Source organism: Pseudophryne corroboree, chromosome 5, assembly GCF_028390025.1.
Source record: "Pseudophryne corroboree isolate aPseCor3 chromosome 5, aPseCor3.hap2, whole genome shotgun sequence".
Taxonomy (NCBI): Eukaryota; Metazoa; Chordata; class Amphibia; order Anura; family Myobatrachidae; genus Pseudophryne; species Pseudophryne corroboree.
The window spans coordinates 471,032,405-471,048,491 of NC_086448.1; the positions used below are offsets into that span (position 1 = coordinate 471,032,405).

General features: G+C 36.9%; 1 protein-coding gene across 2 annotated transcripts in view; it reads right to left on the minus strand.

The window, feature by feature from the left end:
- The window catches only part of CDH18 (cadherin 18), a 947,256-nt gene that overhangs the window by 153,015 nt on the left and 778,154 nt on the right, over window positions 1-16,087 (minus strand). For both annotated transcript variants that reach the window (XM_063922963.1, XM_063922961.1), the window contains exon 6: window positions 9,419-9,600. In XM_063922963.1, the coding sequence (XP_063779033.1) occupies window positions 9,419-9,600 (182 nt within the window). The remainder of the gene's footprint in view (window positions 1-9,418; window positions 9,601-16,087) is intronic.

Genomic DNA, 16,087 nt, shown 5'->3' on the forward strand with positions numbered 1-16,087 from the left:
GCAACCTTTTTGCCCTGTGGCAGCTAGTGTTTGTTTTATCGGTATAGCCAGATTGCTAGTGTCCTCTGGCACCTGGTTTTCTACTTTTGTTCCGTTCCCCATCTTTGACCTGATTTCTGCCCTTGCCACTCTCGCTACCTGTCTGTTATCCATGGCCCTGCTCCTAACCATTTACCATCAGCTGTGGCAGCTCAAGTAAGAAGCCACCCGGGACACTGGATCTTGCAGGTATGTGCCAGATTATTGCTGTTATATTACCCCTCTGTCTATACTGCTACCCCACTGTGCCTCATTATTACCCCTCAGACTCACCCCCATGTGTGCTTCACCAGCCACTGACCTTACCCCACGTCACTGGTGTATTGAAAGAAGAAACAAGAAAACAAGACAAAACAAAATTGTGTTAAAGTGATTACCACCATTATTAGGTGAAAATTATTCAAAGATATATATTTCACTACAATATTCTTGCAGGAATAGGATAGTGCTGCAACCTAGGAGTCTAAATAATATAGATAACAAAACAGCAAATGCTCTAAACAGAAATGGCAATATATAGCACACTCTACTGTATACTCAAAATACTGTATATACCGAATTGTAACCAGCATATATAATGAACATAATAAAAATCTGTATTGAAGAAGTTTGTTAATTTAAAACAACTTTTATTTAATATAGCTGATCAAAAAAAAATTTCATACCACATCCCTTATAGAAAAAAACATATGCATGGTGAATTTATTCAGAATAGTATAGGTCAGTTATAAACACTGGCAATTAAAGGAATTGAAAGACAATAGTGATAGAGAATACCAAATTAGCCGAAATTTTTTTTCGGGCATGAACATTTTTTTGCTTTTTTTATCTTCAATTTTCTTTTTGGCTATTCAAACAGCCCTTTTTTTCCATTTGAAAATTTTGTAGTTGCATGCGAAAAACACAATGGATTCACAAAAAGTGAGAGACCTATGTGTTTTCATGGTCACGATTATGGAAAAAAGGCTTCTTATTGCACATTTGGACAAAATCCTTGATAAATGCCAGCATCGGGGCTAATTGGATAGCGCCAGAGGAGAGATATAGCCACCAGAGGCAAATGCAGGATTTCTAGAGGTGGGTTTCCAAAAGCAATCCACAATTTCCTTCTCTGCGGAACATTGGAACAAATGCCAGAGTCTGTGGGAGTGGTAGAAGAACCTAGTACCGACGCTGGACTTACATATGTACCCAATGGTCTTTTTATACACTGAATAGTGTCTGGAGTGCTGTTTTAATAATTACAGTTATATATAGTGTATAGTATACGCTGTATCAAACATATTAAACTAATATAAATAACAAGTGGTCAGCAAAAGGTTAAACATCTCATAATAAATACACAAATGTAATAGAACCAGTAAGAGACAGAACTGCGCTTTCTAAGCACTCGGGTCTCTTCATGAAGCAGTGAAAAAGGTGGAGAAGTGAGCCAGTGGAGAAGTTGCCCATGGCAACCAATCAGCTGTGCTGTATAATTTTAAAGTATGCTAATTATAAATGTTACTTCAATGCTGATTGGTTGCCATGGGCAACTTCTCCACTGGCTCACTTCTCCACTCTTTTCACTGCTTCACGAATAGACCCTTCAGTCTCCTACCTGATGGTAAATTACCTGCCTCTTCTTCCAGGCACCTACTCTCTGGTGTAGTGCACTGATTGAGAACTAAGATCCACACACAGATTACAAGGTAGAAGAAGCTGCTACCATTGGGCATGTGCAGCAGCTCCCATCTGTCCCACACTGCATGTTGTGGCAGCTTCTCTAGCATTTGTATTATATACATCTACGTAATCTGCATTTAGGAAAAGAAGGGGTCTCTTGAAATTATATAGACAAATCAGAGATGTGTGGTTGTAATCAGCTAAAGTGCTTCTACTGTACGAGGTGTGAAGCATACAATGGAAAACAGATCAGAGATCAGATATGCCGACATATATCACTGAATAAGTGACCACACTGCAACGATCTCTGTTGTGGGGACACATCACAGAGATCAGTTAGTTAAGTGCGACAAGTGAAAGTATCTGAAATAAAGAAATAAGCAGTGTTACTTGGATAGAGGGTATGAGCAGGAGGCACCAATACCATGATAGGAAGAGGCCACCAGTGCTAGATGGGACCCCGCCTCAAGGAGTAAGATGCAATTTCTCCAGAGGCTTGTTAACTAAGGCACTCATGGTTGTAGAGTGCATGTTTGTAAAGTGGCAGTCATCAGATGTGGATTTTAGATTCATACCACTGTACTGAACATCCTGCATTTTGGAGGAAGACAATGCATCTGATGTGTGGTGGTTTGCTAATCCCTTAATCACATGTTGTTTTATTCAAACTATAGGAAAACACTGGGTGTGAATCTTCCAATAAACTTCAGGGTATTATTGATATCTGTATGCTTTTTGCCATTAACGGGCTAATGCTTTGTCTCTCTCTAACAGGCGGATTACACACTTTGATTTTCTCTGTTATAGTATGAGCAGTCCAGCCTCTTGTAGCATGTTGCTGCTTGTGGGGCTTGTGGGAGGTACCCACACTACACATCCATCCACATTTATGGCAATCATGCCAGGCTATAAGCTATGATACTTGGTTAACTTCATTGATACTTTGCTCACACTAGCACACCTCTTCCATCCCCCATACTGCTTCTATAACCATTAGTTCTTAGAAATGTAAGCTGTGCCCAAGTCTTCACACAGACACTCTGTATTTGTATGCATATTTTGTATGCATGTGCAGTATGAAGTGTGTATTTTAAACAAAAAAGAAGGACCTACATGTACTGTATGTAACTGCACTGGAAAGACTTTGAAGGAGCACATGTGCATAACCAAAGATATTTGAACAGAGCATTTAGTACACTTTGGAGGCAAATTCAGAGGTGGACGCAATGTTAATAAAATCGCAAATGGCCATGTTTTCATTGTGTAAGCATGCACTTTCACTATGCGAACACATCCAGAAAGGATGGGATTGCATAGTGATACACAGGTAGCAGGCAGTTGGGGCAGCATTGCGGTGTTGGGGGGGAAGTGGCTAGGGAAACGCAAGCGTGTCATGGCCATTTTCCGGGTGGCTGGATGACATTGCCTGCGTCTCCTGCAAAGGAAACATGGTGGCGGTGCACCTGGATACTCATCCTGGCTGCATATACAGGTTACTACCTCTATTTCAAGGTTTTTGCGATGCAATTACAATTGATTTGGGATCGCATCGCTGGGTGGCACTACGCATGCTCGGTGGCTTTGCCTGTGCTGGGTGGCCCCCAGCATGCAATGTATTCTGTAATAGTTTTTCTATTTTATGCCCATATTTTTAAAGCGGCAATTATGCCTTACTCAAGAGTTTTCTTCACAGCCTGCATCTCACAGGCTATTACATAAGCCTCAAAGGCTATTAGCAAAGTTTGACATGGATTTTATTGATTTAATGTACTTCAGGTTAAAAACATATTATCAGAAATTAGTATATATGAATAGAATAAAAAAAAAAAAACCTGGTACAATGGTCAGAGTCACTCATATATTTAAAAAAATGGTAGGTGGAAGGTGTTTCACTTGGTTTAGGTCACAAATGTAACATAAAACAAAGTATCAATTATGTAGAAAAAAAATGTATCCCCATCTTCACGTAGTTAGATTGTAAATGTTTTGGTAATAGTAATGAGTACTAGGTCTTGGGGCTTAGCTATCACCTTTCTTTTTGATGGAGCCACATTCATATTGTTTTGGCGTTAAGGCACCTGATATATTTTTCTTTTAGCAAATGTGTATGAAATTATGGTTGTACTATTGCGTATATGAATAGCTCTTCACTTTTCATCAAGCAATAGACCAAGAACAATGTAAAAAAAAATTATAAAAAAGTAGAATTTCTTTTCCATCATTCAACTGCAACACAAGGAATCTATTTTGTGAACATCACTTTAAAAACCAGCCTTGAAGAAAAGCAAAATCATCAAAGCAATATAATCAACACTGCAGAGTAAATGTATAATAATATAACATGAAGTGCAAAATGTTTTTATATTAGAAATAGAAAATAATTTCTGACATAGTCAAAAAGAACATTGTTATTTTAAAATGAATTCCAACATTTAAACTATAGACAAAATTTTCATTTCACTTCAAAGAAACCAGTTTCATAATTTAGAGATAAAAAAAATCCAATTTTCCTTCTGCAATTTTCCAGATTTAGGTAAAGCCTGGTACTCTATAAAAGGGTTTGACAAACCAACTGTTTAGTCCAAGGAAATATGTTGAATCATAGTTTTAGAAACATGTACTGTACATCAAGTTTAATTATACACCACAATGGCGACAGTTATGACACTGACACTATTAAAATGTTGATACAACATGTCAACATTGTCAGAATGTAGACAGCTGAAATGTTGATGTTGTCAGAGTATTATTAGTAGTGCTTGGCTGCGGACAGAACAGGAAGGTTAGGTTAGGCTGTGGGGGTATGTTATGGCTAGGCTGTGGGGTGGTTAGACCCTAGTGGGAGGATTAGGGATAAAGGAGAAATACTCACCCAAATACGAGAAGACATGGATGTCACAGTCCCAAGACTCTGGGTCCCTGTAAGATGTCACTGAAGTTGCTGCAGCCATCAGGAGCATGTGAATCACCGCTGTGCTACCAGGTACAATATGTTGACATTCTAACATGTCGACATTTCATCACTGTCTACGCAATGAATGTCAACATGGTCAACATCACCATTATGAACATTCTGATATTTCAGCATTTAAAAGGGACACATGCAGTATGAATGGCACAGGTTACTTTACTTGTGAATTTGGAATAGGAATACTAATACTGTATATGACATTTATTTTATTTAAATGGCACTACCGCTCCCACACTTCATATCTCTTGCTATAACTTAAATACAATGAATGAACTAAGTTTATTTACATGCAATGAATCTAAAAGAAAAGTGTTGTATCTGTATTTCTACTGTAAGCCCAGATACAGTACAGTACACTAAAAATGAAGAGATGCAGCATTTATGTTATGAGTATTAGAAAATGAATTGAGGAGAAAATATACTCTTCATTTAAACAGACACCCAGATATATTATATTTCATGTTATTGCTGTATAAGTAAGTTAATATATTCCAATATTTAGAGACTGTAACTTCAAATATAATTTCAAGGATTTGTTCTAAAGATAAATGACAATTTCAAAAATGCCTTTAATAATTATTGTCTTACTTCTGAAACTGGCCATTAAATTTCACTCATTCTACTAATACAATGGTCATGAACAGCATTCTCCTATGTGATCAGCTTTCAAAACCAACCCTAAAAATGTAATGTACAGTATACTATAGCAGTCACCTTTCCCATAAAGTAAAACATGCTTACCAGTACTTACATTCCACCAGGTCTCAAGCAACATACAGTAGTTAAAGTTTATCATGTCACATATACTGTAAGTTATTATGGTGCACCTACTTTACCTAGACAAGGTATAGCAAAAACTTCCTGAGATGTAATTCCACAGTACAGTGTATAAAAACAAAATGCAGATAACTAGCAAAATGCACAGCACCAAACACTCACAAGGGAAACTACACCAGATATAGTAAGGTAGATAAATGGTAAACAAACAGTAAACATATAAGGGATGAGTAGCCCCATAACAAGGTGCTGCTGCACCCTGTCCTACACTCGCCCCCCTCTTTAACTAAGTGTCCCACAGGGTAAGTGGGCAGGTCTGTCTTCTCTGGACCAGTAGCCTGCTGCTTGTAGCATCCTTAAGGTGCTCTGACCAGCAGAATAGGTCCCACCAGTGGTGGCTCCAGAGGTGGGGCTGCAGCGCAGTCCAAAATTCAAATAGTGGAGCCACACCAACTGCCAGTAAGTTATGGCTGACAATGTTTGTCAGCGTTCGGAATGGCAGTTTTGTGTCTTTCCTATTTGAATTTTGGACAGCGCTGCAGCATTAGCTCTGGAGCCACCACTGGATCCCATGGCAGTGTGGGAGAAGACATAATGGGTGGAATTCAATTGTTTGAAAGTTGGATAGGTGTCTGGTTTTTCCTGTCTATTAGATAAGAAAAAGCAGAAACCCAACTGACTTTTTTAAAAATTGAATACCCCCAATGTCTCTCGCCACACAGTGCTGGAGCCATGAGCCAGAGCAGGGTGCAGATTGCAGCTGAAGGCAAGTATGGCTGGTACTGTCTACAGGAGATCCCACCCTGCGTGACAACTCCGGACACACCACACTCCTTATGGTCCTTGGGAAGAGGAAATAATATGTGCAACAGCAATAGGTCAGTAAAGCAGGCAAACAAGTAAAATCCAAGGCAAGCCAAGGTTAAATCTAAATAGTGGCTTTCTGAGAACAGAGAAGAATCACCAACTGCCTTTTAAACTGACGTAACTAAGTGAAAAACAAAACCACACTAATTGCCTCAGCTGCACTAACAAGTGCAGTTAACAAGTGGAAATGTGGAGTAATTGCTCAGTTTTTGGTACCTAGGCAACAGACAGCCTAGTTATAATGATAGTATGAAATGATCATTCTGATTTGAGAAGTAAAAGTTGAAGTTGAGGATTCAATCACCAAAAGTAACACCACTGCAAAAAGATCTGTTCTGCCATAATATTCAGTTTGCACAACATTTCAGATTTACTGTGCATGAGCTAATTAATCTAATAAACAGATGAAAACATAAGTTTCTAACTGTTATGAATGTCAGTAAAAATGACTAGAAGATTACAGTAAGTTGAATGAAGGTGTAAATCTTTTTTAAACCTAATTTAACCAATATGCTTACTGCCACTGGCATGCTGTTTTTAATTTGTTGTTTGAAATATGGTTCTGATTTCTGAATTTTGCACAGATACAGTACAGTACAGAAAATTACCTATTAGCATGCCTTAAAACACAGAGAACGCATGTATAGGTCTACTACAGTGTATGTACATACTGTAATTGACAAACATCTTCTACCAGTACGAAATTATTCTGATTCTCATTTGAAAACTCAACCATGAATTACGTTTTTTTTGTTTTTATATCTTTAACTTTCCCCCTCTTTTCATTCCGCTATTTCAAAAACAATAGTGCCACTGTTTAGACATCAATTCCCCTGGTCTTCAAAGGAAAACAATAATGCAATTATTTAGCACCTTGTTTTGGATACATGCTACCTAGTATACCCCCTTCCCGTCTCCTAACATTGCATTTGTCACAAGAAAACCTGTCATTACTAGCACAATCTCACAAGTGGGTAGGTTATGACCAACCACAAGAGAAGTATGAGAGTTTTCAGAAATACAGTACTATGTGCTGCTGAGGATATTCCAAAGAAAACACTACAGCATACAATATTCTTTACTTCCTGAACTTAAATAGTGGCACACACAGATTAAGAAGAACTTAGGTAAAATAGCAAAAACTGCTCAACCTTTCATGAATGACCCTTAAAAAGCTTTGCAATAATGTTCAAAAATATGACTTGTTTCTGACCTGTAATAGGCTTATTTTATCATCAGGTTTGCATATTCTGCCCATGACCCAACCCTATCTGTAACTTGTTCAGGTGAAATGTATAAAGCAACTACAACAACATAAAAATATACAAATCAGGATTGATTGGGTAATGTCAATTTTAAGGATAAAAACATGAACATCTTTTGATATTAAATTATGAGCAAGATCTATATGGATGTTCTAATATATTCTAATTATATGGTAATGGTAATGTCTAGACATTAATGGTATGATTTTTGCAAAAACATACAGTTAAACAAAACAAACTCTTTAAAACTTGAACCTGTTTGCATTTTATTTACAAAGAAATTCACAATTAAAATACATGTGATAACATATAAATAGGTATAATACAATGAAAAATCCATAATGTAAAATGAAAATGTTGAAACTAAGAAACTTGCAGCTCAAACCAGAGTTTCCTGATGTATTAATGTTTATAAATTATTTATTTAATTAGCAGCTAATTCACTAGCATATAGATATAAATTTAACACATAACTGATTTACATTTTAATGTTTTGTAGACAATGTAGGAATCATTTAATTATATATATATATTTTTACAATTTTCTGAAAATGAAACCAATACAATCAAATATGTGTGCATTTATTGCATAGTTTCTCAAAATCGGTCCTCAGGACCCCAAACAGTCCACATTTTCCAGGTAACCCAGCAGGTGCGTAGTTGAATTTATTACTCAATGACACACTTTTAAAGGTGAAGATGATTATTTTACTTGTGATTCTGTTAGGAGGCCTGCAAAACAAGCACTGTGTGAGGTTCTCAGGACCAAGTATGAGAACCTGTGCCTTATTAGATCTGTAATAGAAGGCAGAGACTGTCTACATCAGTGTTTCCCAACTCCAGCCCTCAGCTACCCCTAACAGTGCATGTTTACAGATCTCATAGATGGTGCACAGGTGTATTCATTACCGGCCAAAACATTTTTGAAAGATCCGCATGGAGCCAAATATATCAATTGCTATTCTAAAGAGATCTGTAAAATGTGCTCTTTGATACCCCTTTCACACCGCACAAATAACCCGGTATCAACCCAGTATAATGTCGGGTTGACGTGGGAGGCTGTGAGATGTGAAAGGGTCAGTCCCGAATTCTCGGGTCACCTGACCTGATAATTCAACCCGGGAATAAAGAAGAGTTATTCCCGGGCTATTACTGGGTCAGGTGCAGTGTGAATGGGTTTCCCATGTTAATGCGACCAGGTACCTGTAGGGAGAGGTGCTGCAGAGATGTTCTCATCTCCTAGTACCACCTTTGCACCCGCACCCACCCCCAATGATCCTGCAGTGCCCGCCACCGATGGCAACCCGACACGGCAATATGCTGGGTCAGTAAGCCAGTTTTAAGGGTCCAATGCCGGGTCGCACCTGGGAAGGACCCATTTCCAATTCCTGAGTGCGACCCGGCATTAGCGATCTGAAAGCGGTATTAGGGTCCCTAAGTTGGGAAACACTGGTTTACGTGAACAGCACTATATGTTTTTACAAAGGGACAAAATATCTTTCAACTATAGTTTTCCTTTCATTAATTTATTAATTATTATTATTATTATTATTATCATCATTTATTTATATCGTGCCACATGGGATCCACAGAGCCCAATTACAGAGTAAACAAATAAGCAAAACATGAAGACAGTGACTTACAGCTCAAAACAATATAGGACAAGTACAGGGTATATAAACATAGCTGCATCAGTAATTTAGTTAGTTGCATGGTGATGAAGTCTACTTCAAAACTCTTCGGGTCAGGGAAGCTCTGATTTTAACAGCACAGACTTATTTTGAACTATAGTACATCCATGATAATTAAATATCTATCAAAGTGAACAGTTTACCTTTTTAAGTAAAAGGATTCCCTCCCTTGTTTCTTTATCAGTGGATATGGAGAAAACACCATCTCCATTGATGATTGAGTACCTGGTGTCAGCATTTAGTCCAATGTCTGCATCATTAGCCTTGATTTTGCCAACAGCTGAGCCAACTTGCGCTGATTCAGGAACATATAACTGGTAATGTTCTGTGAAAACATTTAAAAAAAGTAATGGTCACTTTCACAAGAGATAAGGCCAACAAATATAATCACACTAAAACTCCAATAATATTTACCTAAGGATTAATATGTACTGCATATATACAGAGTAAATTGTACAAATTAACAATGATGCAAATGAGTTTTAATACCTATATTTTTTTGCAGCTGAATATTTTTATTTGTTGTAATGACACTTCACCTAATAGATATACAATATTAATCTTAAAGTTATTTTTAATATTATTATTATTATTATTATTATTATCTGAATTATGATTAAAACTGGGTACTTCCATACATTATTCAATGTTCTTAATACTTATAATTATTAATAATGTATACACTGTATTTTGCAGTGTTTAGGAAAACAAGACTATCCATAAAACTGGATTCATAAAGATAAGTTATTTATAATAAATACATTTTATGAAGACTGCATTGCAACACTATGGAATATGCAATAAAATAATTAATGTTCCTGTTAAGTATAACTAACATTGTAACTATAATGATACAAAACTAAATGATTTTTCTTCCTTACTGCTAAAGCATTTGTTGCATTGAATCATTTATCACTCACTGGTGGAAAGCAGTTAGTTGAATACAAGTTATACTTTATTTGCTACATTTCCAATTCTTCCAAAGGAAAAATAAAACTGCCATTAGGTAATACTTTTATTTTGATATATTGCTTGAAAGCTTCCTTTCCTTACAGTTAAACTAGGGACAAAGTACCAAATCAGAATTGATTCCAATAGTGACTAGCTATGAATCGCAATCACACTATTAACTTTGAGCCTTTAAGTCTTTGTGAGGTATACAGTGAAATTACTTCTCAAGATGAGATGAAATCATTTATACCTACTACTCCTGCATACCGTATAACATATTGGGATCTGATGTACTGAGTCTGACTAAAAACTATAGCTCGATTTTCTGAAAATATAGTACCACAGAGCTCTGCTGCTGATTGATGGAGAAAAATGATCTCTCCTGGCACACACTGTAAGTGATAAACTGTTGCTTCAAACAGAAATGCTGACGTATAAAAAATGTTTCATTATTTGTTTTAAAAAGTCTTCTCACTGATATTGTTCTTATTGCTTTTATTTTAAAAGAACTGTACAGAAAAATATTACTACTACTACTGCTGCTGCTGTTTCTACTACTACTACTACTACTACTACTGCTGCTGCTGCTACTACTACTACTACTACTACTACTAGTACTTCCACTACTGCTACTACTACTAATAATAATAATAATATTGATAATAAAAAAATATGTAAACAGCTTTTCTCTCCAATAAGACTCAAGGCATTTTACAGTTGATTGCAACATTCTACAAAATAGTTACAGTAAGGAAATACATCATATCGAGTACATTTATAGGGGGGTAGTCAATTAGTACCGTTATTTCAACCAGTCGAAAAAACAGCACTTTTCGCCTGTTTTGAATTTACGTTCGATCTATTCAATGCCCGTGATGTTTTTTCAACTGGTCAAAAAAATCTGCACGGGCGAAAACCATGTTGATAAATCATCAATCATGTTGTTGCATTACCTTCTCCTGTTCTGCCACACACAGTCTGCCTTGATTTTTAAGAGTTCATGCCATTGGCCTAGCTTAATAATAGCACCTGTGTGCATTGCAAAGTACTGTATATAAATGTGGATCTTTCAATAATGGGCGTGGGTCATAATTTGTTGCATGGGTTATGTACATGGCTAATGTATGTGTGTAGATCATGTACTGTGCTGATTGCAACCTGTTCTTTGCCTGTACACTGATATCAGCTACAGTTTTATAGGTGTTCCTTTATTATTCCCTTTTTTCTGTTCCTTGTAAATTCATAGCAACTAGATAATAAGTCACCTGGATTATTCAGCCTACACACAACTGGTGAGATGGACCTCTTTTGTGCACTTCATATTTTCAATGGGCATGATTGACAGCATAAAGATATATGAGATCACAAGAATATGAGGTGCTATAGGAATGGCTCCTGGATTTTTAATTCAATTGGTACTGAAAGTCTTCTTTACCAATACTAATAATTTTGATATTATGTATAGTGTGATCTTGTAACATTACAATTTTATTTTATGGTTGTCTACCAATGTAAGAGAACACTGATAAATTAGAATGAGGAGACATGCTTTTCCATTTATGTGATCTGCTTTTCATGGGTAGCTAACTATAAGGCACCTGCATGAGTATAATAAAAAAACACAGTGCCTTGCAGCAACTATCAGTGATATTTTTACAAACTGTATACATAGTTATATCTATAAAATAGGTTTGTAGTAATATCCAGGAATTGTTGAGGGAAAGGAATGTACAGAGGATCTAAATGAACAGGGTTTTATGGCCAATGTAAAAAAATAAGTAAACAAAACCAAACCTATAACATCACACTGATATAGCAATAGCTTCTTAATAGTAACAACTCTTTATATACAGTATGGTTACCATTCAGAAGGATAATACAGTACTCTCCAGGTAGACCATAAATGTATATTTTCATATCATGTCACTCTAATCATTCTCAGATATCCATACTGTCCTTCACCAAAAGGCCTCATATAAACATTTCCTTTAATTCCTCTAACAGCCCAATACTGCATAACTAATTTAGAGAAAGATAAACTGCAACTTAGCACAGGATATTGAGCCCAAAAATACACATACACACATACATACATACATACATACATACATACATACATTACACTTCTCACCCAATTAATACATACTGTTCCTCTTATTAAATTCAGCTTCATCAAGTACTCACTAAATCATTATTTTCACCAACCAGCCTATAAACCACTATTTTCCTCATTGCTAAGAGAGACCACCTGGTAATGCTCTAGAACTACTAGTAGACAGCATCTGGATTCAATCTGGTTAGGAGCTCTGGCGATTGTTGAACGTGCCCATTGTACAATTCACAATTCACACATCTGCTAATCACAAAAAAAAAGCACCTGGTACAAAGGAAAACAAAACGTTCTGTCTGAAATGTGAATTTATTGCATAAAATGCTCATTTTGTGGATTTATGGATGTATTAAGAGTAAAAAATAAAATAAATACACATTGTTTCAGGAACAGATGTACAATTTATATTTCAACAAGCAGTAAACAAAACATGAAATCAAACTGTTAGCTTTCACAGATTCCATACTTTAGTGCAATGTTTTTGTGAAGAATGAGACAGAAATAAAATCTTGTATACATTTTTTATCAACTGAATAAGGTGACAACATACTGTGACAAAAACACATCTGAACACATTTCCATTGTTATAAGAGCCAAAATAAAATTTGAAAAACCTTGCATTAACAAAACAAGACAAGTGCGTTTTGTTTCTTTAAAATATCACAAGATCTCCACATTTACAAAATCAACTGTAAATGTATAATTACAGTTTAAGGGGTAAAGCAATATATTAAATTTGTGATTTTTTTTTTTTTTTTTTGGACAAATTATAGTACAATATACCAGATGTATTAAAGATAAAGGCTTGGAGATGACCACAAAACTGTTTTTCAAACACAACTTAAAGGATAACTTAAATCACTTGTGTGTGCCAAATTGGCCTTCTAGATGGCTGCTGACAAAGTAGACAGGAGTTATGTAGCCCATACATTAACAAACAACTGCCACGATTATGCATTGTGCTGATGATTGTGCTAAAAAATCATCCAGATCCAACTTGTTGGAGATCCTTGATTCACCATTTTCAATCCAAAAGTATTGGAATCAGTGAGATGGGAATTGTTAACATGCTGTATTTTGCAGATTATCTGAGAATCACAGATCACCAACTTGCAAATCAGATCAGAAAACTGGATGGCCAATATGGAATTGGGGATCACCCAATTGATGCATGGGTCCCCTAAGATGTGCACAAAGAGGAATGCCTTATTTGCTTTGAAATCATGGTCACATACATTTTGTTAATTAGAAAGGCATTAATGTGTCCTGTTTGTGATTGCTTTCTGGAGAACTGGCTACATTTTAATTGACACTCCCATAAGACTGTAAGTTTGTATATATAATATTACTTTTCTGAGCCTACAGGCTATGGTGACTTATCGATGGTAAATAGAGTTATAAGCTAGTGTTGAAAACTGATTGAAGCTGGGTCAGAAACTTAACACAATTATCATGTAAAATAAAACCATAAAATAGCTTCTGCTGAATACCGGAGTTTAATAAAAAATAACACTAAAACATTCTAGACTTGTGCAATACGTACCATGCAACCATGCCAGCACACAAACTATTGAACTATTAAATAATGATGTTGCAAATAGTGCTTCAACTGTATGTATGAATTTGTTATTACCAGAAACATGGCTAATACTGCAAATAAACACAAAAGTCCAACAAACAATCAGCATTTGATTGTAATATGCTGTTCATTAAAATGCCTTATTTGGATTTTTACATTGGCAAACATTACCAGTGATTTACTAGTAAACCTTCCAAATGACATTCTATACAGTACTTTGTGCATTAAAATAGGCTCTGATATTTGGTGAATTGTGGTGAGTTTGAATTAACCATTAAATCTCACTCCATAGACTTGCAGTAGGCAGAGCCAGGAATATGGCCACACTCTCTTAGAGCTCCCTGCTGCCCTCTGCACTTTAGCATCTTATTTCAGGTGTAATCCCTGTGGCTGTGGGAGCCTGTCCATGCCATGCAGCAGCTACTGCTGACCCTCAGAGTGCCTTGGAAACTCAAGAATTCAGCCCTGTATGCATGGGGTGCTGCCATAGCCATCACCTTGGATTCTGCTTGGCATCTACATCAGCTCTATCAGCAGTTTAAAAATGGCTGCATCCCCTTTCCTCCCCTGACCAGCAGATCTTTGAGAGCCCCCTCACCACTGTTGGTACTCCATTTCTTCCTGCAGATACACTGTGTCCTTTTTCTGCCGGTTGTCTGACTGGCCTTTCTGGCTGCAGCTTCTTTGTCTCCCAAGCACCTGAATTTCAGCTACTGTCTCCTCACCCAGCCTGCTTAACCACCATCAGATGCAACCACACAAGATTCAGTAAGGATCCTGGCAGTTGGAACATCTATGTCGGAATTCCGACACTGTTCAGAATACCAATGCTGGCATTCTGGCATAGATTGAAATGCTGGTGCCAGGATCCCAAATCCTTGAATCCCAATCAACATCTGCCAGGACACCACACTGGTAAGCCAAAGGGGATGGGAGGTCAGGTTTATGCTGCGTGGAGAGGGTTAAGGTTAGGCTGTGGGGAGCTGTGGTAAGGGTTAGTTACCTCTGGCGGAGTTAGGATTAGGATGAAGAGATGGGAAGGCTATATTTAGGCTGTAAAGATGGGAAATAGGGTTAGGAAGGTTAGAAGTAGTTTAATTACCAAATAAGTGTCGGGATACTCAGCAACGGGATGCCACTGTCTGTATTTTGACTACCAGGATCCTAATACCATTCCCACACAAGGCAGAGTTTTCCCTGACATGGACGCATCTGATGTGACCTATCAGAAAACCCACTGTGTGCTGCAGTAAAATTATCTTCTTGGTCCCTCTACCCCCAGTGCTTGCTATGCTACAAACCAATGCTGATTGGTAAGCCCAGAAGCATCCCACACCCAACAGCTGTAGACATTAGCAGCTGCATGGGAAATGTGGAAAAGCAGCCACTAACCTTTCCTCTGGACCCCCAGAGTTTACAGAGAGTAGCAGGCTCCATTAAAGTAAAGTTGTTATTGTTGACCATCGATGGTCACAATGTTCCAACCATCTATGTTTTTACCAAAGTTCCAGGATTTTTTTTTTTTTAGAAAAATTGTTTTTTATATAAAATTGTATTATATATATTTTAGATAAGTGTAGTTAACCTAATTCAAACATAAAAAAAACCCTTGTCAAATGTCTGAGCAGATTTGGAAAGAACATAGACTTTCTTGCAACCAAGAAATTTTTGGATTCCCTTCCTGTTTATTTATTTACTGGTCCAAGTACAGATCCCTGGGGGACTCCACTGGTAACATTTCCATCCATAGATTGCACTCCATTTACTACAACTGTCTGTTTCCTATCCTGCAACCAGGTTCTTATCCATTTATCTGTTTTATAATCCACCCCCATGCTTTCAAGTTTATGTAGCAGTCTGTTATGTAGGACAGTGTCAAATGGCCTTACTAAAGTCTAGATATACTACATGTACAGCTCCCCCTTGATCTATTATTTTCATTACAGAGTCAAAAAAGTCAATAAGATTTGTTTAGCATGATCTCCTACCAGTAAATCCATGCTGTTTTGGATCCTGTACGTTGTTTGATTTAAGATATTCCACAACTTTGTCTTTTAATAGTTTTTCCATTACTTTCCCTTCTACTGATGTAAGGCTTACTGGTCTGTAGTTACTTGCTTCTTCCTTGCTTCCACTTTTGTACAGTGGAACTACATTTGCTCTTTTTCAGTC